We start from the raw sequence: 27,262 nt of genomic DNA, 5'->3' as shown, positions 1-27,262 counted from the left end.
GTACATGCGGTACAACACATACCATCGCGAATGGCCCTGAGGAATTATGGGAAACATTGGTTGTCACAGCAACAGTAACATCATGCCCTGGGACTGACTTGATTCGTTGCATGACTGAGGAATTTAAAGCAGCAACAATGACTAACTGTATGATGTGCTTCAAGGCAAGACAAGCTCACAGATACATCAACCATATCACCAAGCAAGACTTTTGGCCTTCAAAAAGCTTTAAAGCATTAGGAAAACCCGATATTCAGATGACTGGATAACCCAAACTAAACACCTTTTTTGATCTTTGATTTCTGGCCCTTCCTTTCTGATTGGCTAATCTTGGTTACCATGATAATAGAGAATACTGTATAACACAGAGATATTCGTGGTAGGATCTGGGAACCAAAGATGTTCATGTGCCTGGCCTGACATCAACAGAGTGAAAGGAGACATCGATCGTAACGCTTCAGTAAGCTGTCAATTAACAAAAACAGGGCTCCCTATCTAAATGGCATAATGAAACAATCGACAATCTGGTAAAACAGAGGTCCAACAATTTGCAACCTGATTTGTTTTCAAACTGACAGCATTCTGAATTGAGATTAAATGTCTGACATCAGTTCTGACGCCAGTTAGTACTCAGGGTCCCGATCTACAAAGCATTAGTAGCGCTACAACATTGGCAAGCCTATGATAAATTATAGAGTTACGACAGGTCGTAACGCTACGAACGCCAGGTCTTTCCACCACCAGTCCAGTCCAACACTGCCAATACTTACTACACCGTTAACACCTATGAGCACAGGACTGGTTCTGACAAGAATCACAAGAAAAGGATTCTGTTATACCTACAGAAAGTATACAATTCCCTTCATATAACACAATGTCTAGCAAAATCAGATTTGAACTGAAAAGGTAAATAATCTTGTCTAATGATGCTTAATTACACATTTGACACCTTCACTGACAAATTCATTTTCTCGTTCTTTCAGACGAAGCGATACAATGTCTTACCACCAGAAAAAACCGTTTGATGAAAGCTTAACCTTTAGATAAGGCGGTCACACACGTTACCTTCTGTAAAAGGCAAATGACTATATCATGGCGCCATCACTCATCGGGGACCACCATACTGCTGTTGAAAGCACACTAAGTGTACATATGGCTACAGTGCCATGGTGGTCAACTTCTTCCAAGATCTTACCTTTTCCAGGAGATTAGGTCTATTTAAAGGTAGACAATCATTAGGGACTGTCACAAAGTACCATAATTGTTTAGTTGGAGAAAGCAGAGTATGAAATAAGGCCTGTCCAGCCGCCCGAAACAGGCTAGATTTCTGATGGATGGTCTAAATTTACAGCAAGCCAGCCTGATGGTCTGGTAATATTTTTTAGATGTTCCATACATCTGAGTAAATTCACCATATCTTGGTGTCTGTTCAGGTTAAATCCACGTGGGGCTGGTAACATTTATAAGTTACCAGCCCTGATGTCTGGCTGGGTTTTTGTCTTATTTCATACACTTGAGAAAGGGAACAATATATTCAGGTCCATCACATTGTGTATACTACTTGCCTGGTACTAAAGTGTATACATTAAAGTACCCAGGAATATAAGGTAACGATCATCACAATGACTTTCACTGGGAGTTCTGTTAGTATTATGCCATACGTCACCAATACTGAATAAACAGTTGAACAAGCTATAAAAACAGAGGTATTGTATAGGGCTGGGATGGTTCCATATTTTCTTCCCGGGTACCCCACCCCCTATTACCCTACCCTACCCGGATACCCGTTATGTTAATTCCTGACATCAAATTTGTAAGAAATGGCGATTTATTCTTCAGCTCTGAGGCTACAATTTTGAGTTTTTCAATATCTTAATCATGTATTATATTCAAAAGAAGTGACTGTAATTATGTCTAAATCTTCAAAGGCGATACAACCTTTTAGTCATAATATAGAATAAGATATTACATTGCCTAATTGTTCACATGATCATAACGGGTCCAGGTATTGAGGTCTAAGTCACACAGGTTGTAACCTGTTCCTACTGCGACAAAACCCTAATCTTAGGCACTGTTCAGAATAAACGTACCAGGTTGCATGAACCCAGGTTTTCCCCTATAACCAGGGATCCTGATACAGCTGAAGGATGCTATGGGCCACCGTGAGAAGATTGTAATTGATAACAACTACTGATACAGTAACAAACTTTCGATCTCATGCACACCGGTGAACCAAAACTTACATAAATCTAACACAACTTTAATCAATACAGTCCTGCCTTTCATGCTAAACTATTCATAAAGCAGTGTTAAAATTATCATTTCTTCTCATCACGTTTAAAGAGATACACATATGTTATATATATATGCATGCTATCGTTCTAGATATGTTATCATTTATGTTGATCATTTCAGAAACTGATACCATACTCTTTTGGAAAGACTTCCGCCCGTATCCCCATTAACCCTATCCTAACCCTTACCTTAACCCTATCCTGACCCTTACCCTATCCTCACACTTACCCTAACCCTATCCTGACCCTAACCCTATCCTGACCCTTATTTAATGTCTGTATGCACAATGTCATTTTTAAACTTAGTTTATGGCTTCTAGTCAAATCATATTACCTGAATATATATATATATACATCTTTTCCGTCATCGTTAAAATTTATGGGGAATACGGGTAGAAGTCTTACCATTCTTTTTCAATTTGTTGTATTTCAAGGAGTTCTACAGCTAATACTTCTCACAGTCAATGCTCGGAAACGTCTCACACTGGATTACCCTGTTCAAACAAAGCCAGTTTTCTGACTGTACAGTAATAAATACTCATGTTGCGTAACAAAAATATTTAGCAATAAGAAACTTAACGTATATATGTGTTTATCCAAAAAGGATCTCACTGAACATCCGCAACATGTAACAATGAATGAGCTTGAACACATTCCAAACAACCTGTAACCATGATGTTGACATCATAAATAACTGCCATTAGAGAGACTCTGTAGCGGATAGTTTCCACATCGCCAGAGTTTATCCATCGAAGATGTTGATACAATGCAACTACACTGGAGAATCCTGCAAGAAGGGAGTTTTTCACTGGTCTCAACCAAGCAGCCATGCACCATGCTCTACACTCATATCCCAGTCAGTATTCTGTACTATACTCTGAGAACTGACACTGTCACATGTGATCTGTGACAGAAGATGCTTTAATGATTCTGGGAAGACAAGATACCTAACAATCAGTCTCCTCATTCCTGACACTGTCAAAAGCTGGTGCAGAACAGTCTGAACTGGTTGGCTCTGCAGAGCTCTGCGTAGTATTTGGATATTGATGCCAGCTCAGTGTAAGGAACTTCTGCTGGAGACACGTTGGCAGTCGTACTCAGGCACTTGTGTTGCAGCAGTCGCTGGCACTGTTAGGAGCTTGTGTTGATTTGAGATAGCCCTTGTAGAGTTTGTGTTGCAACCACCTCGTTGTTTAAGAGATTTTCATTTGCAAGTAGATGGCACCGTTTTGCATTAACTACTTTGCGCTGTTAGGAGCTTTTGAAACTACCTGGCACTGTGTTAGAGATTGTGTTGCAGCCAACTGGCAATGTGAGGAGCTGATTTTCATGCTTGCTACATGAACAAGAGAATCTGGCCTTGTCAGGAGCTGATGATGGCACAAAATACCACAGATACTGAAATGTGAAAGTTGGCTGCGGTCATGTTCGGAGCTGGTTCACAGACCTGATCTCAGTTCTCTTCTACGCCCCCATACCCTGCATGTTTCCCCCAATACTACTCAATCCAGTGACAGAGGCGCTCTGCGAGCATATTCAAGGTTGAAAGGCAAGACAATTATCACAGATTCAGTATAGATAGACTTCACTCAGTGTCTGTACCTCTCGGGAAATGTTGGCGCGTTTTGATGACTTGTGACATGAGATGGGGATCTAACTCTCGGTGGACATTTGAGGCCATCACACACAACTACCGTTATTTCTTGTCACTCAACTGCAAACTGGCAACCAGGGCACATACATGTTTTCCTTATCATAACGAACCGTCACCACTCATTCTGTAGCTGTGGTGCGAAATTTGGGCAAACAAAGTCCGAACTGTGACTCGATTCCCTGGAAGGTAGCATGAGCCAGGCGGTACCCTCCTATGTGGTCTGGGTTACGAGACATTAATTCCTCTAAGTGTACAGACTTGGCTTCTGAGCCCTCAGGACGCCTGAAACAAAGACAGGTTAGCATTAGCTGCTGTTCGTTGTGTGACACAACTTTCTGCAATATTCCAGCTCTCTCATGACAATCGAATAGTGAGTGAGTGAGTTTAGTTTGAAGCCGCTTTTAGCAATATTCCAGCAATACCATGGCAGGGGACACCAGAAATGGGCTTTACACATTGTACCCATGTGGGGAATCAAACCCGGGTCTTCAGTGTGACGAGAGAACGCTTTAACCACTACCCTACCGACCCTGACATTGAATAAATACCGAAAAAAGGGGATCAGATTATTCAGTCATTGATATCAAGATCATTGACTTAAACAGTTGGACCGACTGAGTTTGGTTTTACGCCGCTTTTAGCAATATTCCAGCAACATCACGGCAGGGGACACCAGAAATGGGCTTCACACATTGTACCCAACCCGGGTCTTCGGCTTGATGAGCCAACGCTTTAACCACTAGGCTACCCCACTGCCCCCCTAAACAGTTGGAATACGATGACAAGCGTCAACCAAGTTAGGAAGCTTGATAACCCAATACCTATGCCTTTAGTCGCCTCTTTCGAAAGGCATCTGTTACTGCAAATCAATAATAACGTTGGCTGCTGTTAGTTGTTTAACACAACACTCTACAGTATAAGTGGATTAGTTGATGCTGGGATATCAATAGTTGATTGACTTGACAGCTACGGCTCAAAATATATATTCCTTTTGTCTCTGCCGTGCCTGTGTGACTGTCTGTATATCAATCAACAAAATTCCAGCTAATTCTATAATTAAATGACCCTGGACCACACAATCCAGTGATGGATGTCATCAGCAGTCACACATGCTGTAAGTGATGACGCTAGATCAAGACCACCATATCCATGAAGCAGCATCTATAGACCAGCATAACTTTCTGTGTATTAAGTTAAACCCGGAACCTCAATGTGCTCCTAGTTTTGTAAATGCCACTCAAAAATAGAAGGGTTATAGGTTACCTTCCACCAAAGTCGATATAGAATACACGTTGCAGCAGCTCATATGTCAGCAGTGTCACACCAAACTGGGGTGAGGACCGGAACACTCGGGCTGAAACACAAAACAAGACTGGCGTATGGAAAAGTTTCTGGTTTTCTGTTTCATTTAACTGGCCAGTGTACCACTGAACAATATCACAGCAACTTTTAACATGTCAGTTTAACACTGAGTGAGTGAGTTGTGTCTTGTGCCACTGTTTTCAATATTCTGGCACTATCAGGGTGGAGACACCAGAAATAGGCTCCACACATTGCACCCATCTATAAAATAGAAGCTGGGCCTTCGGCATGACGATCAAATACTTCAACCACAAGGCTCCCCACGGTATCCTCCCATCCTACATGTCAAAAAATGGCAACGGTAAAAAGACATAGAAAAATACAGACACCAGGCCAGATGGCCAATGTAATTTTTTGGAGTAAAATTGATATTTTATACTTATCCTGACTCATGCTCTTTTGCTTGTCTTCTTCTTCTTGCGAACATAGTGGAACACTTGTATCTCCCTAATTGAAGCTCCCTTCAATTTAAAATCACTAATTAGTATTCACCACGAGTTACCTCCTTTCCACAAGCGGGAGCGAGAGCCACCCTCTACCCATGTGCCTCACTCTCTCCTCATATACTGAGCCCAACATTTTGAATTTACAGGAAATCCAAAGTGTTATTTGGGGAGGATGGGAGGGCTGACCTCATGAGTCAGGATAAGTATAAAATATCAATTTTACTCCAAAAATTACATATTTTTCCTTATCCTGACTCATCTCTTTTTGCTTGTAGCATCCTCTGGAGCGGAGGTGGGAATACTAATACTTTGGATTTTTAATAATTAGTGATTTGAACTGTGATGATTGTAATAACCCTATGGGAACTTCATAAAGGCACTGAACTGATGAATTCCTGCTGCTAACTTATCAGCTGCCATATAAAGGTTATTACCATGTACTTATTATGATAAAGTATATATAACATTAATACAATGCTTAAGACTAATAGACTTAAGCTTGTTAATATGCTAGTATAAACTCCTTAGAGTTTGTTAGCTAAAATACTTTAAGATATAACATAGTACTAAGCTTAAGATATGATTAAACTTAAGCTAATTATATAATAGCAAACTCTTTAGAGTTTGTTAGTTAATATACTTATATGATATAGATATAATGCTGAGCTTAAGATATGAATAAGCTTTAGCTATATATATAATAGCAAAAACTCTGTAGAGTTTGTTAGCTAATATATTTTTATAATATGAGTATAGTACTGTGCTTAAGCTATAATTAACTTAAGCTACATATATAATAGCCAAACTCTGTAGAGTTTGTTAGCTAATATATATTTTTATAATATGAGTATAGTACTGTGCTTAAGCTATAATTAACTTAAGCTACATATATAATAGCCAAACTCTGTAGAGTTTGTTAGCTAATATATATTATAATATTAGTATAGTACTGAGCTTAAGATATAATTAACTTAAGCTACATATATATAGCAAAACTCTGTAGGGTTTTGTTAGCTAATATATTTTTACAATATGAGTATAGTAGTGTGCTTAAGATATAATTAACTTAAGCTACATATATAATAGCAAAACTCCGTAGAGTTTGTTAGCTAATATATTTTACAATATGAGTATAGTAGTGTGCTTAAGATATAATGAACTTAAGCTACATATATAATAGCAGAACTCCGTAGAGTTTGTTAGCTAACATATTTTACAATATGAGTATAGTATTGTGCTTAAGATATTATTAACTTAAGCTACATATATAATAGCCAAAAACTCTGTAGAGTTTATTAGCTAATATGTTTATAGTGTAACCATAGTACTAAGCTTAAGATAAGATTAGACTTAAGCTAAATGTATATAGCAAAATAAACTCCTTAGAGTTTATTAACTAATATACTTTTTATGTTAAAAACATAGTACTGAGCTTAAGTTATGATGAAACTTAAGCTATATATATATAATAACAAAACTCCGTCGAGTTTTGTTAGCTAATCTGCTTATAATGTAAACATACTGCTTAAGATATGATGAAAACTTAAGCTAATTGTATAATAAGCGAAAACAACCCTTTAGAGTTTGTTAGCTATGATATAAACCTAGTATTGAGCTTATGAAGGAAAACTTAAGCTACATATATAATAGCAAGAACTCCGTAGAGTTTGTTAGCTAATACATGTTATAATGTAACCATAAAGCTTAAAATATGATGAAACTTAAAGCAGAAATATATAATAGCAAAACCCTCTTTTAGAGTTTTGATAGCTAATATACCTATATGATATAAACATAGTACTAAGCTTAAGATATGAATAAGCTTAAGTTACATATATAATAGCTAAAACTCTGTAGAGTTTGTTAGCTAATACATGTTATAATATAACCATATTGCTTAGAAATATGATGATACTTAAGCCAAATAGCAAAAACTCTTTAGAGTTTGTTAGCTAATCTACTTATATGATATAAACATAGTACTAAGCTTAAGATATGAATAAGCTTAAGCTACCTATATAATAGCAAAACTCCTTAGAGTTTGTTGGCCAATATATTTTAATAATATGAGTATAGTACTATGCTTAAGGTATAATTAGCTTAAGTTACCTATATAATAGTAAAACTCCATTAGAGTTTGTTAGCTTAATTAACTTAAGCTATGTATAAAATAATAAAAACTCTGTAGAGTTTGTTAGCTAATGCATTTATCATGTAACCATAGTATTACTCTTAAGATATGAATAACTTAAGGTAAATATATATAATAACAAACTCTGTAGAGTTGTTAACTTATATATTGTATGATGTAATAATCATAGTACTGTGATGATAAAAGGAACTTAAGTAAATTATATATAGCATGAAGCTATTTAGTATTGTTATAAGATAAGTAAAAATCTGTTAGATTGACTTATCTTCTCCGAGAACTGTCAGCTGTTGTCGAGGACCATGGGATCAATTGGTGTATACCTGAGGCGTCCTCGGTGGTGATATCTCTCAGATAATGGTTTGCAACCACCATATCAGTTCAGAAATAAACCCTCCATTATTTCAATCACATTTGTGTAGAACAATTCTAGAAGTTAAGCTATAATATCATGAGTATTAAGCTCATGGAGGGTCGGAATAGGTCCATCCATATGCACGTAGTATGACAGTTCTGATCCAAATGGAGATATAGTACATGAGACTTCACTCTGCGTAAGTTGATGATAGAGGAAATAATCTGTTGCATTTTTTTCCTCCTGTTTGGTTTGGTGGAGATAAATTTACAGTGCTCTTGCTGGCCATCTTGATAGAATCATCGTATCATGGGGTCCAAGTATGTCATCAAGGCGTGTTCATAAACCTCACTTGTGAGGTGTTGGAACACTATATTCATATCCCCAGGTTGAAGTGAAATTTCCGTTTTATTCTCCAAACAGAAGTTTAGTAGGTTTACTAACCATCTAGTTGTGTTAATTAAACTTGATGAAATTCAGCTGTAGTCTGAAGCTGTGGATTTAGATCCACTTGTATCTTTCGTCTAGGTAATTAAGCTCTTGAAATCCTTGGCGATGTAGGTGCACAACCAGGTGTGTCTGTCCTCGTTGAACTTTATGTAAAATCAGCCTGACTGCCGATCCCTCGTCTTAACTTGACAGGGGAGGTCTCTAACTGAAGAAAGGCAGTCTAATCATGAATGTTCAGGTTAACTGGACTGTAATGAGGCTTGCTTTCGTTCACTGATATATAGTTGTCACTTGTGGCGTAAGTCTTGAACTGTGAACAGAGATGCGACCTCTGTGTGGAGTCGTTGTCCCTCAGCGGTCCAATCAGAACAAGGCATTTTGATTCTGTATAAATACCAGCTGTGATGTCACGGTGTAGCGGGGAAAAACCCACCTTGAATAAATTCTTGTAAAATCGTTGATATTAGCATAAGCGTCGGTCTTCACCGTAGCTTCGAAGTTATCCGGTGACCCGCGTGTTTGAGGGTTAATGGTAACGTAGCGAAACCTCCGGTATGAAATATCTCGCTCTGTAAATTTTATGCTGGGTAGGTTATTTTCCTGGTTGTCGTGAAAATAATTTCAGTTTTGAATATAATTCCGACTTCCTTATATATAAGGGTATAAACAACTTGCAAGTTGTGAGCTTGTAGACTGTATACATGAATGTATCGTCATAATTGTAGAATTAGCGTTGAACTTGTTGTACATATTTCTTCTCAGAAACTTTGGCGATTAAGAGTTATACTTTCGCTGTAACAAGGCTGCTGTTCAATTTCGATATTGAATTGTCTGCAGATATCGCGTAATGGTCGCATGTAGATAATCGTATCGTCGTCGAGATTGTATATTAGCAATTTATCACGGAATAGTTGATTTCTGTGAAGATCTATGAAATGTCGTTGACTAATAATACAGCGGCGTTCTGTGTTGTAAATAGCCTAAGCAATTATCTTAGCGTAGGCTTATAGGCGGCATCTGGCATACAGTTGATAATCAACTTATCGCGGCGTCTTGAAACGGACTGGCAGTAGCTATATATGGCGAGTGGCTGGTATATGGAAACCTTGGAGGAGACTTCCTCGGTGAGCGCCGGAGACTTAGCGAAGTTCTCGAAGTATCCCTTCTAGATCTTCTGGGTGAAGTAGACTTGGAGCCACTTAGCCTTAGCGACCATCGCGAAGGTGTCGAATCAAAAGCCGATTAGTATATATATATATATATAAATATATATATGGCTTGCCGTGAACAGCCTCTGTGTTTAACAGGATGTGGGATCGTGGCGCTTGCCTAAAATAGGGCATGGATCATCTTATATTCAGAAGTGGAGTGTTTCACGAAGTCTGGTGATAAGTGTCTAATTGATCGTTCTAGATCTATTTAGGCCAGCGAACATCGTCTCGTCATGGATTCAACAGAACCAATATCACGATTGTAGTTCTTATACTTGATATCGATGATCAACTTGTCTATGGGTTGATCTTCTTGGAGACTTGTGAGGGCGTTGATAGTTTGTGAAGCTCTTGTATAGTCCCTCGATGTCCTTCTAGATGATGATGATCTGGATTCAGGTGTCCTTAGGCATGCCTTGCGAAGAAGCTTCCTCTGCGTCGGTCGAGGAGACGCAGCGATATGACCTTCAGCGAAGGCTTCCGTGATGTCTGATGGTCGAGTCCACATCTAGGGATGAAACGCATAAGGTGATGATCTATCCTGCCTTCGCGAAGTCCTTCGCGAAGGCTGTACATCTAGGTTCTTTCGCCTTAGCGAAGGCTGTACATCTAGGTCCTTTCGCCTTAGCGAAGGCCTTAGCGAAGGCTGTACATCTAGGTCGCTTCGTCAAGGTGGTCCGTGACTTCCTTAGCGAAGGTGACATCGTCCTGGCTGCTCGTTGGCGGGGGTGCCTCTGGGGTGCTGTCTCACGTTGGAGCCTTCCAGCGAAACTTCGGACCCTGCTACGCCAGATATTGGTCCTCCATGATGTTCATAATTTGTCGCATCATGTCTTCTGGGATGGTCTGCGGCGAGGTGCGTCGATTGCTTTATCTGCGGTGTTAATGGAGGGTCCACGGAAAATCGTCCGACATCAGTGTAGAGGCATCAGGCTGCATGGTGATCTCTGCTGATGTCGTTGTAGCTGTCACCGGTCGTTTCTTGTGGCGTCGTCGGGGATGATGATCAGCTGATCATCGTAGAGGTCAGGTCATCGGTTGGAACAATCTCGGTTGAAAGTCCTAGTAGACTTAGTTGATTTTCCCTCAGAGGTCGGCGCTGCCCTGGGTGTCGCGGCGTCTGCGTTGAGTGTTGGTAATGATGGGACCCTCAGGGCGATCATCATATCTCGCGTTGGTACATCAGGCTGCATGCTGATCTGTGCGACATCGGTCAATCTTTGATGTACAACGGTATGATGACGGCTGATCATCATACAGGCCCAAAACCCGATGGGAGCGGTCTGGGTTGTTGAGATGTAGTAGAAAAACCCTCTAGTCTTCTGCTGCGGCGATGGGATGTCTGGGGAAGCAGGATGCTTCTTGGAGATGGCGGACTCGTCCACACCTCTCCACCACTCTAGCGGAACACCACCACGGGAGAGTTGGCCAACAGCAGTAGACTGGCGAGGGTTCCGTGTATCAGTCATACTAGACTCTGCATCGCGCGACCTATCTGCTGTCGCGTGCCAAGCGCCAAAGTAAATATTAATAAAAGGTAGAATTGGATAAATTAGTACGCGCAACTGCAGTGTGAATATAATAAACATGGCCGTACATCATATTAAAGGTGGATCAGCAGCAGCATAAAAGCGTAATCTGCAATAGTACAGAATTTTCATCAACGTAATCCACTTGAAACAAACCGGCGTCCATTGAATAAACTGTAAAAAAGCGACTAAATATCAATATATAATGGTTGAAGGATACTAGCTAAACCTCTATAGATGTCTATCACGAGGTAACTAACTAAATATAAAACAAAGGATATAGTGTGTCGGGAGACACAGGCGCTCTCACGTCCAGCTCACTGGGCGAAGAAGGAGAGAGTGAGGCACATGGGTAGAGGTGGCGCCCTCGTTCACGCGCTTGTGGAAAGGAGGTAACTCGTGGTGAATACTAATTAGTGATTTTAAATTGAAGGGAGCTTCAATTAGGGAGATACAAGTGTTCCACTATGTTCGCAAGAAGAAGAAGACAAGCAAAAAGAGCATGAGTCAGGATAAGGAAAAATATTTCTGTTTGTAAGAGGAGTGTAGCTTGTTCAGTGTTTGATAACTGAGCAAAATGCGGGTATAAGATACTAGTTTTCTAAACAAATTTTCTATACACAACACTTTAATCGCTTCCATGGGTAAGTTCATTATGCCAGACAGGTTAACGCCGTGTGTTGTTTTAACTAATTGTAGGGGTACTGGGATGTAGGGGTAATGGGATACAACCCTCCCCACCATTATGTCAGTGTATATGGCACTACGGAGCAAAGCAAGCACAGTGGAATGATCCGACTCTCCATTGTCAGTTTGTCAAATGTAAAAGGTATTCAATACTTAGGTATGTCATTATTTGTTATTATTACTAGTGGTGGTCCGATTAATTGAAATAATCGATGATTGGTCGTAGTGACGCAACGACCAAGCAATCGATCACAATTTCTCATAATCGAACACAAACAATTCTGGAACACTTGTTTTCATTAACAATATTTTTCACATGGTTGGTTTTGTCTGTTACATTTCGTAAGCACTACAAGCTCGTTTCCAGTCACGATTGAATTTATCTTAAAGATTCCAAGAAATTTATGTTCCTAACATACTAGTCATCCTTTAAAGATGTGAAATTTTGCCAAAAGAACTACATGTTTTTTTCCTTATTTTTATGTGCATTAACAAATTTTATAAATGACGCTAACCAATTTTTTTCGATGATTGATCGGTGGTAATGAACCAATCATCAATTATGAGATTTTAACCAATTCCCAACACTAATTATTACTTGGGCAAATTTCATATTAATATCCACTGCTTACAGTTTGTTGTTTAACTGCAGTCAGCAATTTTCAAGCTATGTAAGCAAATAATCGAGTCTGGACCAGACATTCCAGTGATTGATACCATCAGTATCAATCTATAGCCTTGTAAGTGATACAGCTTGTAGGCACTTATTTCTTTTATACCAACAATCACAAGTGCTGAAAAACCAAGAATCACATTCTGGCACCTAGCCAACATCCATAGATTCTGGTAAGACATGAAACCCTGAAAGAACAATCAAAGAATAAACAAGTAACTAATTTCCATACCTGGTGCACCCTTCCAGAAGGCCCCCCATCCCTCCTCCAAGTAGATTTTGCGGGTGCAGTCTGTGACGCCGTTGTATGTTGTCTGGCCCGACCGTGCTGCCACCTGGAGCGTGTCTTGATGACATCAGCAGGTGTTGGTAAAAACGCAGCAGGCATACCTTTGGACAGACAGTAACATCAGCCATCTGCATCATACAGTACATGATCATCTGGCATCAGAAACATCACAGCAGTTATCACAAGCTGCATTCACAACAGAACTAGATTCCTGTCTCCTATGCAAAAACATCTCAGGACCTTTAATTGGCTAAGTGTGACCAGATTCAAGTTTCAAGTCAGAAAAGCATTAAACAGCACACTTGTACTCATTTCTTGACAACAGGTATCAAACATAGTGTCCAGTGTCCAACAACTGGCATCAAACATACAGCACACCTGTACACATTGTCAGACAATAGGAACCAAACGTACATACCAATTGTCCAACAACTGGCATCAAACATACAGCACACCTGTACACATTGTCAGACAATAGGAACCAAACGTACATACCAATTGTCCAACAACTGGCATCAAACATACAGCACACCTGTACACATTGTCAGACAATAGGAACCAAATGTACTTACGAATTGTCCAACAAATGGCATCAAACATACAGCACACCTGTACACATTGTCAGACAATAGGAACCAAACGTACATACCAATTGTCCAACAACTCGCATCAAACATACAGCACACCTGTACACATTGTCAGACAATAGGAACCAAACGTACATACCAATTGTCCAACAACTGGCATCAAACATACAGCACACCTGTACACATTGTCAGACAATAGGAATAATCATACATTACATATTGTCTGACAATTGGCATCAATCACACATTACATATTGTCTGACAATTGGCATCAATCACACATTACATACTGACTGACAGTAGACATCCATCCTACAGCACACCTACATACACAATGTCCAACAGCAGGCATCAATCATACAAGCACACCTGTACATAGGTGAGACAACAGCAGGCATCAATCATACAAGCACACCTGTACATAGGTGAGACAACAGCAGGCATCAATCATACAAGCACACCTGTACATAGGTGAGACAACAGCAGGCATCAATCATACAAGCACACCTGTACATATGTGAGACAATAGCAATCAATCATACATTACATATTGTCTGACAAGGTATCATCTGTAACGTCAGTTAAGACCTGACTTACCAGCAATGGTGGCAGACAACAGCAGTGTGCCAGGGGATCTGTAACGTAGTTAAGCCTCTTCCAGCTCAGAAGAATTTCTTAGTGTGCCAGGGAGTTGTAGCGTGCACGAGAAGTAGATGGCGGAGAATGGGATGTCACGGAGGAAGCAAGCCTTCGCTCCCTGGAAACAGGATAGATTTTACTTTGAAGAACCATCTTGGAAACTTGGAAAAATGCGAGACATCATCGATATCATGCCACATTTTCAAGTTCATCACTTTTGGGTTGGGTTTTATACTGCACAGCTATAGCTGGTCATCCTTACTATACTCACCAAATTACGGCACATCTAAATGTGCCTGCTTCACTTGTGAGTGAGTGAGTGAGTGAGTGAGTGAGTGAGTGAGTGAGTGAGTGAGTGAGTGAGTGAGTGAGTGAGTGAGTGAGTGAGTGAGTGAGTGAGTGAGTGAGTGAGTGAGTGAGTGAGGTTTTACGTCACTTTTAGCAATATTCCAGCAATATTGGCAGGGGACACCAGAAATGGGCTTCACACTGTGTACCCATGTGGGGAATAGAACCTGGGTCTTTGGCGTGACAAGCGAATGTTGTAACCACTAGGCTACCCCAACACAACCCCTATAGATTGGATCAGTTACAAGGTCAGTGAGAGGTGACGCAAGGATTCTCTATGACTTATCTCCCCTGATGCTAACTTACCTTGTAGAGGCCAAAGAAGCCCAGTTCCTTTACGACACCAATTGCTCCGACCTTTGACCTGCCAACAATTTCTCCAGCTACTTGCAGACGGATTTTGACAATTTCCAGAGGATTTGTGAAGACGACCTGTGACCCACCAGCCTGAAAACAATATGCAACATAAGTGAGTGTTGGTACATCCCACAACATTGACAGAGCACACCTTCAGGATCTGTTGGTTTTACAGACTTTGAGCATGAAAGTGGTAATCCTAAGATATGATCCTTATATTGAGTGTTAGATATTAAGGGTCAGTAGAGTATAGGAGAAAACCATCCTGATGTAAGGATCATTGAACGTGAAGCATATATATATAGCTGTATAACAAATCTGCAAAGTGGCAGTGTTCTATTTGCAAACAATGTAATGTAAATGGTTGGTTGGTTGTTTAACGCGGCACTCAGCAATATTCAAGCTATATGGCAGCGGTCTGTAAATAAACGAGTCTGGACCAGACAATCCAGTGATCAACAACATGAGCATCAATCTATTGGGATGATGTCATGTGTCAACCAAGTCAGCGAGCCTGTCCACCCGATGCTGTTAGTCGCCTCTAGCAACAAGCAAGGGTTGCTTAAGACCAATTCTATCCCGGATCTTCACGAGGAATGTAACTGATAAATGGAAGCAGGAAAGATCAGTACATGCTATGACACATTAATGCTACTTACACATCCTCCTGCCACCATCTCAGCCCACAGTTCAATGCTGCCGTCGGACTTTGTCAACTTGTCTCGCACTAAGTCATTCATCTACAATAAACAAAGAATGTTGGTGTGAGTGGGAGAGTGAGTGAGTGGCGAGTGATTATTGCTTGGTGTCACATCAGAAATCTTTAAGCTATATCCACTAAGATTGTAGGTGTACATTGTTATGAGGTAGTGTTGTACTCTGTGCAACAGTGTTTCAACAGTCACACATTGTACCAATAGATTCAGAGAAGTAGTGGTGTGCTATGTTTAAACTTTGCCTGAATTAGACAGAATATTATTAGAATGACCTGGAAAATGCCACAAGAACCTCGTTCCAGAACCATGACTATTGTGCATAAGCGTAGAATTTTCTAAGATCTTTTTCATAATTCATATTTTTACATTTTATCTATTTGTGTAAATATGGTATCATCTTTAAACTGTTTGGTTGTGGTAGTTTTATTGGATTAGGTTTTTATAAGAGTATCCACGGTATTTGTCTCCAGCTTGATTGCCCAAGCTGAGCCTGGGCTCTATTGAGGGAGAGAAGGGTGTTCTTTTGTTCCTCACTCAAAGGGCAAGCTATTCCTTGATCTCTTATTGGTCAGTTTAATGTTGTCTACTTTTCTCCACTAACATCAGTACATTTTATCTTAGTCTACCACATACAGCCGCACAAGAAGGCACCTTAAACATATGGATGTGACAGTTAGACGGATGTCTGATTTCTCCTTTTGATCTACAACTACTCTCTGTTTAAGGTGAGCTAACTTAATTATAAAACATGGCATGTAGGATCTAATATTTGTTAAATATAGTTATATTATACACATTATTCTTGTTTAGGTTAAAATATTGTGTGATGTTAAAGTATGAATGTGTTTTAAGATTAGTGTAAAATAATGTTTATAGGCATCAGGTAAGTCAGGCAACACACAAGCATTTGTGCCTGCTCAGCTGCCATCTTTGTCGGCCATGTTGTATACTTGTTGGTACATGTAATGTTTGTGCCATTTGAAATCCTATATGATTATAACTGTTCATTGTATATATTTGTAAGGATATCACAGATAATGTTCTGCTGGTAAGGTGTATCTTTTAATTATGCAGGTTTGTTTTATAGAGTGATATATGTTTTACCATAAAATACTTTTTGGTTTGTTATCACTTGAGATGAACATGCTGTTTGACTAAGGTAGACGATGCGGTGAGACTACCACCCGTATCCCCCCTAGATTTTAATGATGAGGAAAAATTGCTTTGAGTGACATATTTAGAAGTTTGATATGCCTTTCAGCATGTTAAGACACAATTAAAGAAACATGTTAAAACTCATCCTTATCAGATGAGAATATATATTCAGGCGATATGATTTTACTAGAAAGAAATTTAAGGGCAGATACAGGCGGAAGTCTTACCCAATAAAGAAACATACTAAAACTCATCCTTATCAGATGAGGAATATATATTCAGGTCATATGATTTGACCAGAATGAATTTTAAGGGGGGATACCGGCGGCCGATCAAACAACTATTTACTTTTGGTTTGTTGCTTCACACTGCACTCTGTCAATAATTGAATCTGGACCAGACAATCCACTGATCAACAGAATGAGCAATGATCTACACAAAATGTGTCAACCAAGTGAGCGAGCCTGACCACCCATTAGTACAAGCATGGGTTGCTGAAGACCAATTCTAATCCAGATCTTCACAGGTAAGGGTTATCATTCATTAACTACAAGATTTTAAAAATTATTTTGATCATTGGAAACTGGTAAAGGGGATACCATAAATGATGTTTCAAACTCACTGTAAGTTTGATGGCCTTCTCCGGAGCCACACCCACAAGCTGAGGCGCGAGACCTCTGTAGAGACCCAGAATACCTTCGTGCCGGATGACCTTCTTGGCACAGTCGAAGCTGTTCTTGTACATCAGCTCACCCACAAACGTCCCTGACCTCTGATTCTGCATTCTGGTCTTAACCAGATCGATGGGATAAACAGCAGTAGCTCCCGTAGCTGCAAGGAGAGACATAGTCTGAGTGGGTTAAGTTTTAACTTCTTTGAGAGGCATTTTAGAAGATGTAAAGATGAAGGAGAACCAAGTTCTATGGATATTCAACTTCTTTGTTGGGTTTTAAACTGCTTTTAGCAATACATCAGCGATAAGCAGCAGTATATGGTTAGGGGTTTAGTAATAATCCATATTTAGCAATATTCAATCATTATCACGGTGGAGGGCACCAGAAATGGGCTCCACACATTGTACCAATGTGGGGAATCGAACCCGGTTCTTTGGCATGACCATCAAATGCTTATCAATGCCATTTTTCTGCACGACATCAGAAAGTATGACATATCCCGGCCCCCACATCTTTGAAAAGAACACGACATCTGCTAAGGCTATGTGGGACCACTACACACATTTTATTATCTTTTATGGAAAGTATGTGTTACTGCTGTCATAATAACATGATTTCTTACACACGTCTATAGTCTGTTTGCAGTGAAAACGTACTGGTGAATTTCACTTCAAACAAAAATGTAAATTGAATACAGTGAAATTAAGATTGCGAATCCTCATAATTCTACCTTGCCAATTTAAAAATTTTATCTTAGATTTTTATTCAACTTAGGAAATAAGTTGTTTAACAAAGCGATCATTGTTTCAAATCGCTTATATTGGTTTTGTATTACAAGGGGTAAAGCGCAGTAGTTGGAACAGTGAAACAAATGCATGTGCTTGGTACGTGATGAGCATTAACTTAGACCAACCCTCCTTGTTCTTGGTGTTTCATTAATGTGCATACCCCCTTGTAATACAAACCAATAATACTGATTTGAAACTATGATCGTTTGTTAAACAACTTTTATCCTAAGTTGAATAAAAATCTAAGATTTAAATTTTGAAATGGCAAGGTAAAATTACGAGGTTTCGCAATCTTAATTTCTCTTTATTTGATTTACATTTTTGTTTAAAGTGAAATTCATTGGTACGTTTTCACCGCAAACAGACTATAGGTGAAAAACACATCTTAGATTACAACTATCAAATGTGTGTGATATACTTCAGGACAACCGGAAGTTCAAGTTTGGTGTCTGACTTAATTATTATATCTAACAGCACCGCAAATGATATCCGAAAGGTTGCAACAGACATATTCAATCCAACATAACCCAAAGCAACAGAGCTGGTTGGTTTGTTGTTAACACTACACTCAGCAATATTCCAGCTATGTGGCGACGGTCTGTAAATAATCAATTTTGGACCAGACAATCAACAGCTTGAGCATCGTTCAAATTGGGATACGATGACACTTGTCAACCAAGTCAGCGAGCCTGACCACCCGATCCCGTTAGTCACCTCTTACGACAAGCATGGGTTATTGAAGATCAATTCTAACCCGGATCTTCATGGGTCCAAAGCAAGACTAGCCAGCCTCACCTCCAGCGATGGCTCCCAGGAAGAACCTGTAGGCACTTTCCATCACTGCTGATGCGACTGTTCTTGTAGCTGTACCCTGCTCCTGCCGCAGTTTTTGCTGAAAATAGAGGACCCTGGTACTGTAGCTCTCCTCACAACATTAGAATGTCGACAAAAATGGACACTTTTACAACATTATTCTATACATTTGCATGAAATGTGTCATAAAACAAACCTGAAAAACATACATACATGACTTCCTCATTCTGGCAACTTTAGACTGATCCTTAACTGATGAAGACCATGAATTTTGAGAAAATACTCGGAACTGAAGGTGGGGAATCCCCTGGCAAACTACTGGGCTATCAGAAGAGATTTGTTACTATGATGTATGTTCAAAGCACTACTTTGTAATGATCATGAGGCTACTTTCCACATGCAAATTTTTGTCATGTGCAAATGTTATTTTTCATCTCAATAAGAATACAATCCAGTTTTATCTTGGTGGCACATGCAACAAGCCATGTGGACGACGCACACTCTGCGTTGTTACCCAATGTAACTGCCCCATCCTCACCCACTGGCTTTTTATGACAAGCATGGGGTGCTGTGGCAATGGGCTCAATTATTCATAACTATCTCAGCTCTAGGTGAAACTACCACCACTACTTTAGCAACGGCCACAATAGCCCTAAGACTGCTTTTGAGGATTGTGCTCTTTTCTAGCTGAGAATCCAGTCATGGCTTATGGTTAAAACAATGACATGACGGTTGGGCGACGCCATACCTCTGCTATCTGCATCTGGATGGAGAACGGACTCTCGAAACCTGTCATTGGGTTTAACATCTCCAGGTCCGACAGCTTCACCTTCCTAAGGAACAGACGATTTAGAACAGATGAACTTGTGGTTTTTGGAGATTAATCGTAAAGAAGCTTTTGGTTGGTTTGTTGTTTAATGCAGCATTTAGCAATATTCCAGCTATATGGTGGCAGTCTGTAAATAATCGAGCCTGAATCAGACAATCCAGTGATCAACAGCAAGAACATTGATTCACGCAATTGGGATAAAGATGGAAAGAAGGTTTTTTTTATTATTGTCATTGGTAAAGATGGGTGCTATACACAGTTGAGTTTTACGTCGCACTCAGCAATATTCCAGCTATATGGCAGTGGTCTGTAAATAATTGAGTCTGGACCAGACAATCCAGTGATCAACAGCATTAGCCTGACCACCCGATCCCATTAGTAGCCTCTTTCGACAAGCATGGGTTACTGAAGATCAATTGTAACCCGGATCTTCACGGGTCAAATGTTCATGAAGATAAGCTCAATCTAACAGCAAAACTCTTGACCCCATGAGGGGCAGAAATTTTAGGTGATCCTTTTCATTTCATGGTCAAAGATCAAGGATTCAAACCCTTCACAAGAATAAATATGCCTAACCTACACAGTAGATTATGACGTACCCTGTTTGATGATGTAAACCAACTAGCTGGAACAGAATGTCCAGCTCCAAAGGTGTGATCTGGGCAAAGTCTTGTGCTTGGTACATCAACTCCTCTGAAACAAGAGACCTGTATAATTACCCTGATCTACCTACAGCGTCATCTGGAGGATGATTTTAACAACACATTTACCAAATGTTATTGTCAAGTGACTAACAAGAGTCAACAGAAGATGACATATCCCCGGCCCCCACATCTTTGAAAGAACAAATCATCTGACAGTTACTTAAAGTCCAGCTTGATTTTAGACTAAGTGCAAATCGTTTCCATGGAAATCATGACAAAAATAAATGACAAAATCTGCAAATAGCAAAGGCACCACTTTGGGATCTGCCTCTCACATATCTGCCAAGTTTTGCTGAAAGATATTAAGAAGTTTTCGCGTTGTGCTCGAGGAAACAAAACCCATCCCTTCCTTTTTGAGACTAAGTTCGAATCATTTCCATGGAAACCGAAAAATAATAAATCACAAATATCTGCAAATAGCAAAGGCATCACTTCAATATCTGCCTCACATATCTGCCAAGTTTTGCTGAAAGATATAGAGAGGTTTTGAGTTGTGCTCGAAACAAAAGCAATCCTTACTTTTGAGACTAAGTCCAAAATGTTCCCATGGAAACCAAGAAAAATAAAAATGCCAAAAATCGGCAAATAGCAAAAGGCACCACTTAAGGTTCTGTTTCATACATCTACCAAGTTTTGTTGAAAAATATTGAACGGTTCTTGAGTTATGCTCGGAAACGAAGCCCACACCTCACTTTTTGGGACTAAGTCCGGAATCGTTTCCATGGAAACCGGGGAAAAATAAAAATGCCAAAAATCTGCAAATAGCAAAAGGCACCACTTTAGGATCTGTTTGATATATCTACCAAGTTATGTTGAAAAATATTGAACGGTTCTTGAGTTATGCTCCGGAAACGAAAGCAATCCTTACTTTTTGAGACTAAGTTCAAAATGTTTCCATGGAAACCGGGAAAAATAAAAATGCCAAAAATCGGCAAATAGCAAAGGCACCACTTTAGGATCTGTTTCATACATCTACTAAGTTTTGTTGAAAAATATTGAACGGTTCTTGAGTTATGCTCGGAAGCGAAGCCCACCCTCACTTTTGGGACTAAGTCCGAATCGTTTCCATGGAAACCGGAAAAATAAAATGCCAAAATCTGTGAAATGCAAAAGGCACCACTTTAGGATCTGTTTGATATATCTACCAAGTTTTGTTGAAAAATATTGAACGGTTCTTGAGTTATGCTCCGGAAACGAAGCCCACCCTTCACTTTTAAGACTAAGTCCAAAACGTTTCCATGGAAACCGAGAAAAATAACAAGAGTCATCAGAAGATGACATATCCCCCCGGCCCCCACATCTTTGAAAGAACAAATCATCTGACAGTTACTTAAAGTCCAGCTTGATTTTAGACTAAGTGCAAATCGTTTCCATGGAAATCATGAAAAAAATAAATGACAAAAATCTGCAAATAGCAAAAGGCACCACTTTGGGATCTGCCTCACATATCTGCCAAGTTTTGCTGAAAGATATTAAGAAGTTTTCGCGTTGTGCTCCGGAAACAAAACCCATCCCTTCCTTTTTGAGACTAAGTTCGAATCATTTCCATGGAAACCGAGAAAATAATAAATCACAAATATCTGCAAATAGCAAAAGGCATCACTTCAATATCTGCCTCACACATATCTGCCAAGTTTTGCTGAAAGATATAGAGAGGTTTTTGAGTTGTGCTCCGAAAAAGCCCACCCCTCACTTTTGGGATTAAGTCCGAATCGTTTCCATGGAAACCGGAAAAATAAAAATGCCAAAAATCGGCAAAATAGCAAAAGGCACAACTTTAGGATCTGTTTGATATATCTATCAAGTTTTGTTGAAAAATATTATCACGGTTTTGAGTTGTGCTCCGAAACAGAAAGCAATCCTTACTTTTGAGACTAAGTCCAAAATGTTTCCATGGAAACCAAGAAAAATAAAAATGCCAAAATCGGCAAAATAGCAAAAGGCACCACTTAAGGTTCTGTTTCATACATCTACCAAGTTTTGTTTAAAAATATAGAGCGGTTCTTTGAGTTATGCTCCGGAAACGAAGCCCACCCCTCACTTTTGGGACTAAGTCCGAATCGTTTCCATGGAAACCGGGAAAAATAAAATGCCAAAATCGGCAAATAGCAAAAGGCACCACTTAAGGTTCTGTTTCATACATCTACCAAGTTTTGTTGAAAAATATTGAACGGTTCTTGAGTTATGCTCCGGAAACGAAGCCCACCCTTCTTTAAGACTAAGTCCAAAATGTTTCCATGGAAACCGAGAAAAATAAAATGACAATTATCTGTAAATAGCAAAAGGCACCACCTTAGGTTATTTTTTGACATATCTACCAATTTTGGTTAAAAAATATCGAACGGTCTTTGAGTTGTGGTCCGGAAACAAAATGATTACGAGACGGACGGACGGACGGACGGACAGACGGACGAGGCGGCGACTATATCCCACCGCATTATATGCCGGTGGGATAATAATGTGAGCAATGATTCCTGCCTCCAAGGATTGTCATGAAACAAGTCACAGACCATCTGGCCACCTTGTGCATTAAGTAACATCGTATGACCAGCAGAGGTTGTGTTGAACTAATCCTAACCTAGAACTCAACAGGTTCCTAACCTAGTCACCTCATTAAGGTGCTGGAGACATTCTACCCTAGGGCTTGGTCCCCACATATTTGAAAGAACAAATCTTCTGACAGTTACTTAAAATCCAACTTGATTTTCTTACGAGTAAGTCCAAATCGTTTCCATGGAAATCATGAAAAATATAAATGCCAAAACTCTGTTTGATATACCCGGTATCTGCCAAGTCTTGTAGAAAGATATTGACAGGTTTTCGAAACTCCGGAAACAAAACCCACCCCTCCCTTTTGAGACTAAGTCCGAATCGTTTCCATGGAAAGCGAGAAAAATAAATATGCCAAAAATCCGCAAATAGCAAAAGGCACCACTTTAGGATCTGCCTCATACATCTGCTCAGTTTTGTTGAAAAATATTGAAAGGTTTTAGAGTTATGCTCCGGAAACAAAATGATTACGGACAGACAGACGTACGTAAGGTTTCGATTTTATCCCCCGGCATGTAAAAAGGATGTGTCAAACTAGAGATATTCACAATCTGCAGACCATCCAAACTTTTGCTTGTCACAGGCATGAGGCCTTATAGCACACTGCACTGTGTGGAAATGACCATATCCACTATATTTTCTGTCCATTCTAACAATGAACTTTGTTATTGGGGACACATTAAGCCGGGGCTACCTTTGGTGATCTCCTTGTTGGGGTCACGGCGTGTTGCTGCAAGGTAGATCCTCTTGACCAACTCCAGGTTGTTGAGCAGTGAAATGAAGGCGTTGAAATATGCATAGCTGATCTGCCGATGTTTATCCCCCTGGAGCGCCACCTGTACACAAATATAATCCCGGCATTAGTAAGTGGAGCGCCACCTGTACACAGATATAATCCCGGTATTGGTAAGTGGAGCGGCACCTGTACATAGATATAATCCCCATGTTAACAAGTCATCAGAAAACAGCAAAAGGAACCAAGATGTGTCTCATATATCTGCCAAGTTTAATTGATAGATATTGAGCAATTTTTTAGATATGCTAAGGAAACAAAATCCACCCCTTTGAAGACCAAATTGTTTCCATAGAAATCCAGAAAAATAGAAATGCCAAAAATCTGTACATAGCAAAAGGCACCACTTTAGGTTCTGTTTGATATATATATACAAATTTTTGTTGAAAAATATTGAACGTTATTTTAGTCATGCTCCGGAAATGAAATGATTACGGATGGACAGACGGACGTACAGACTATATCCCTCTGCATTACATGCACATTCCATCACAACATCACAGCTTCTGATATGCCTATCATTTTGAATACATTAACGATCACAAAGTCAAAAGGATCAGCTGCCAAAGTAAAGCTTGATAAGGGGAGGTAACACAAAACGCAGTTCATAATAGAATAAATATTTAGCTGAGATAGCTGTAATTTTAATTTCATTAATAACAGAGTCCAAAGAAAGAAACTTCATTTACAAATTTTCTCAAAATACCTACCTATCTGAATTGTTTAATCGTGTCTGCCTTATCAGTGAACAATAACATGGCAAACCCTACCACTTGCTACAAAGAGAAGTGGTTGGTTGGATTGTTGTTTCACGCAGCATTCAGCAATATTCCAACTATATGGCAGTGGTCTGTAAATAATCGAGTCTGTACCAGACAATCCGGTGATCAACAGCATGAGCATCAATCTACGCAATTGGGATACGATGACATGTGTCAACCAAGTCAGTGCACCTGACCACCTGATCCTGTTAGTACCTCTCACGACAAGCATGGGTTACTACACACCAATTCTAACCCGGATCTTCACGATCTACAAAAAGTGATATCACTTACTATTTTCTTTATTTATATGTAAATAGATAATTTGTGACATGATTATACTTTATACCATGACCTCAGTGTAGTATTTCCGACGATTCTAGACAAGATTCTAGACAAAATGTGCATGTTCTGCTGTACTCACAGGAACAATGTTGTCCCTGACGAAAGGCGTGAGCAGGTAACTCTTCAAAGAAATCATCACTTGCTCAAAATCCTTGGCAGAAATGAAGCCACTGTTGTTTTTGTCGAACTTGCGGAAAGCCTGCCAGGCATGTTCATCATGGAAGTCCTGGAACAATCAGAGTGGAATACCTCAGGTTGAAGTCTTAAAACATCAGAACGTCAATAAAAATTCCAAAACTTTTTCGAGTGTATAATAGATATAACAAATCACTATTTTTATGACTATGTAGTAATAAACTGTACTTTACTGATAAAAGGATGTAAAAATAGGAAGAAATTGTCTTTGGCAGACAAATAATGGAAAAAACTTAATTTTGTTGATAATTTCAGATTTTCTCAAAAGTCATTTAGTGTCATTCAATTCAAAAATGCAAAACTAGTCATCAAAGACTCTTCTTGTTTCTTGATCGTGTACATGTGTGAAATACAACTCTCCTCCACAAAAAGATAACATCAGTAAATAGCAAAATGAAACATTGACAAATTATTAGAATCTTCCACTTCTTGAACCAGGACATCTAAATTACTATACCACATTAGTGAGTTAGTTCGTTTTTCGCAGCTTTTAGCAATATTCCAGCAATATCACAACTGGGAACAACAGAAATGGGCTTCACACATTGTGCCTATGTGGGGAATCGAACCAGGGCTTTTGCATATGCACCTATGAAACTATGGTACTCGGAACCTCTTCTGCTGGAACTTTCACAAGGAGATGATTATGGGATAGCAGGGACAAAGGGTGAATGTAAACATGGAAGTAACTCACGTGAATAAGTTGTGTGAACTCGGCGTATGACACCTTCCTGGACTTGGTGCTGCCGAAGTGCAGCTTGATAAAGTCACTGCTGAAGTTGAAGGGCATATCCCGGTGGAGGGTGGTGTGCTTGATGATGTCCTCGAACTCATCTGGAAGTGAAACACATGGCCTTCACAAGTTGTCATAATGCTTATGCCTCATTGAGCGAGCAAAGACTATTCTCAGTAGTTAGTTATTCACAAAGTTTCCACATATGTTTGACTTCAACAGGTTTTATGCTACAGGTTTTAATTTCGCTTCGAGAATACTATGCAGTTGAGCCTTTTATTTCAGAAACAGTTACAACCTTCAAACGTCTTTCATAACCCAAGAGTTATTCCCCTTTTCCAGCGGCAGCATGCTGTCTTTATTTTGTTTACTTTGTATTACATGATCAGGCAAATCCAGAAACCATTGCAAAGCAGTGTCCTCCAGACACAACAACATAACTGAATCGTATTGATCATCATGATACCTCTGAATTGCCGCCCATGCTTCAAAATTGCTTCAAAGGGTGGCAATCCTCGGTAATGTTCAAGTTTAATTTGGCTCTTATTTGGATCGTTTCGGGATCATCACCACATGTGCAGTTGTAAGCAGTTGAGCTTTTTATTTCAGAAACAGTTCCAACCTTCAAACGTCCTTCATAACCCCAGAGTTATTCCCCTTGTCCAGCTTACATGCTCACCTTGCATACCGCTAAAGAAAATGGAGTTATCTCCCTTAGATCAATGTTTCACTAAACATTTTCAATATTCCAGCAATATCACAACTGGGAACAACAGAAATGGGCTTCACACATTGTGCCTATGTGGGGAATCGAACCAGGGCTTTTGCATATGCACCTATGAAACTATGGTACTCGGAACCTCTTCTGCTGGAACTTTCACAAGGAGATGATTATGGGATAGCAGGGACAAAGGGTGAATGTAAACATGGAAGTAACTCACGTGAATAAGTTGTGTGAACTCGGCGTATGACACCTTCCTGGACTTGGTGCTGCCGAAGTGCAGCTTGATAAAGTCACTGCTGAAGTTGAAGGGCATATCCCGGTGGAGGGTGGTGTGCTTGATGATGTCCTCGAACTCATCTGGAAGTGAAACACATGGCCTTCACAAGTTGTCATAATGCTTATGCCTCATTGAGCGAGCAAAGACTATTCTCAGTAGTTAGTTATTCACAAAG

General features: G+C 39.6%; 1 protein-coding gene and 1 long non-coding RNA gene across 2 annotated transcripts in view; one reads left to right on the top strand and one right to left on the bottom strand.

Annotated features, from left to right (window-relative positions):
• Positions 1 to 2,712: 2,712 nt before the first annotated feature.
• Positions 2,713 to 27,262, bottom strand: part of LOC124256683 (calcium-binding mitochondrial carrier protein Aralar2-like) — a 49,691-nt gene continuing 25,141 nt past the window's right edge. Inside the window, 14 exon segments of the mRNA XM_046690655.1 lie at positions 2,713 to 4,230; positions 5,212 to 5,302; positions 13,043 to 13,150; positions 13,153 to 13,200; positions 14,284 to 14,443; positions 14,980 to 15,120; positions 15,690 to 15,770; positions 17,524 to 17,732; positions 19,159 to 19,255; positions 19,925 to 20,009; positions 20,605 to 20,698; positions 23,954 to 24,095; positions 25,238 to 25,384; positions 27,028 to 27,167. Coding sequence (XP_046546611.1) covers positions 4,068 to 4,230; positions 5,212 to 5,302; positions 13,043 to 13,150; positions 13,153 to 13,200; positions 14,284 to 14,443; positions 14,980 to 15,120; positions 15,690 to 15,770; positions 17,524 to 17,732; positions 19,159 to 19,255; positions 19,925 to 20,009; positions 20,605 to 20,698; positions 23,954 to 24,095; positions 25,238 to 25,384; positions 27,028 to 27,167 — 1,706 coding nt within the window. The 3' untranslated portion in view covers positions 2,713 to 4,067.
• Positions 21,830 to 24,499, top strand: LOC124256685. Its single transcript, XR_006893038.1, has 3 exons — positions 21,830 to 21,880; positions 22,515 to 22,518; positions 24,462 to 24,499. It is a non-coding gene; the product is annotated as an uncharacterized LOC124256685 (long non-coding RNA).

The sequence above is a fragment of the Haliotis rubra genome, unplaced genomic scaffold (genome assembly GCF_003918875.1).
Source record: "Haliotis rubra isolate DU_JTF1 unplaced genomic scaffold, ASM391887v1 Scf635, whole genome shotgun sequence".
Taxonomy (NCBI): Eukaryota; Metazoa; Mollusca; class Gastropoda; order Lepetellida; family Haliotidae; genus Haliotis; species Haliotis rubra.
This window is presented reverse-complemented; position numbering and strand designations above follow the sequence as displayed.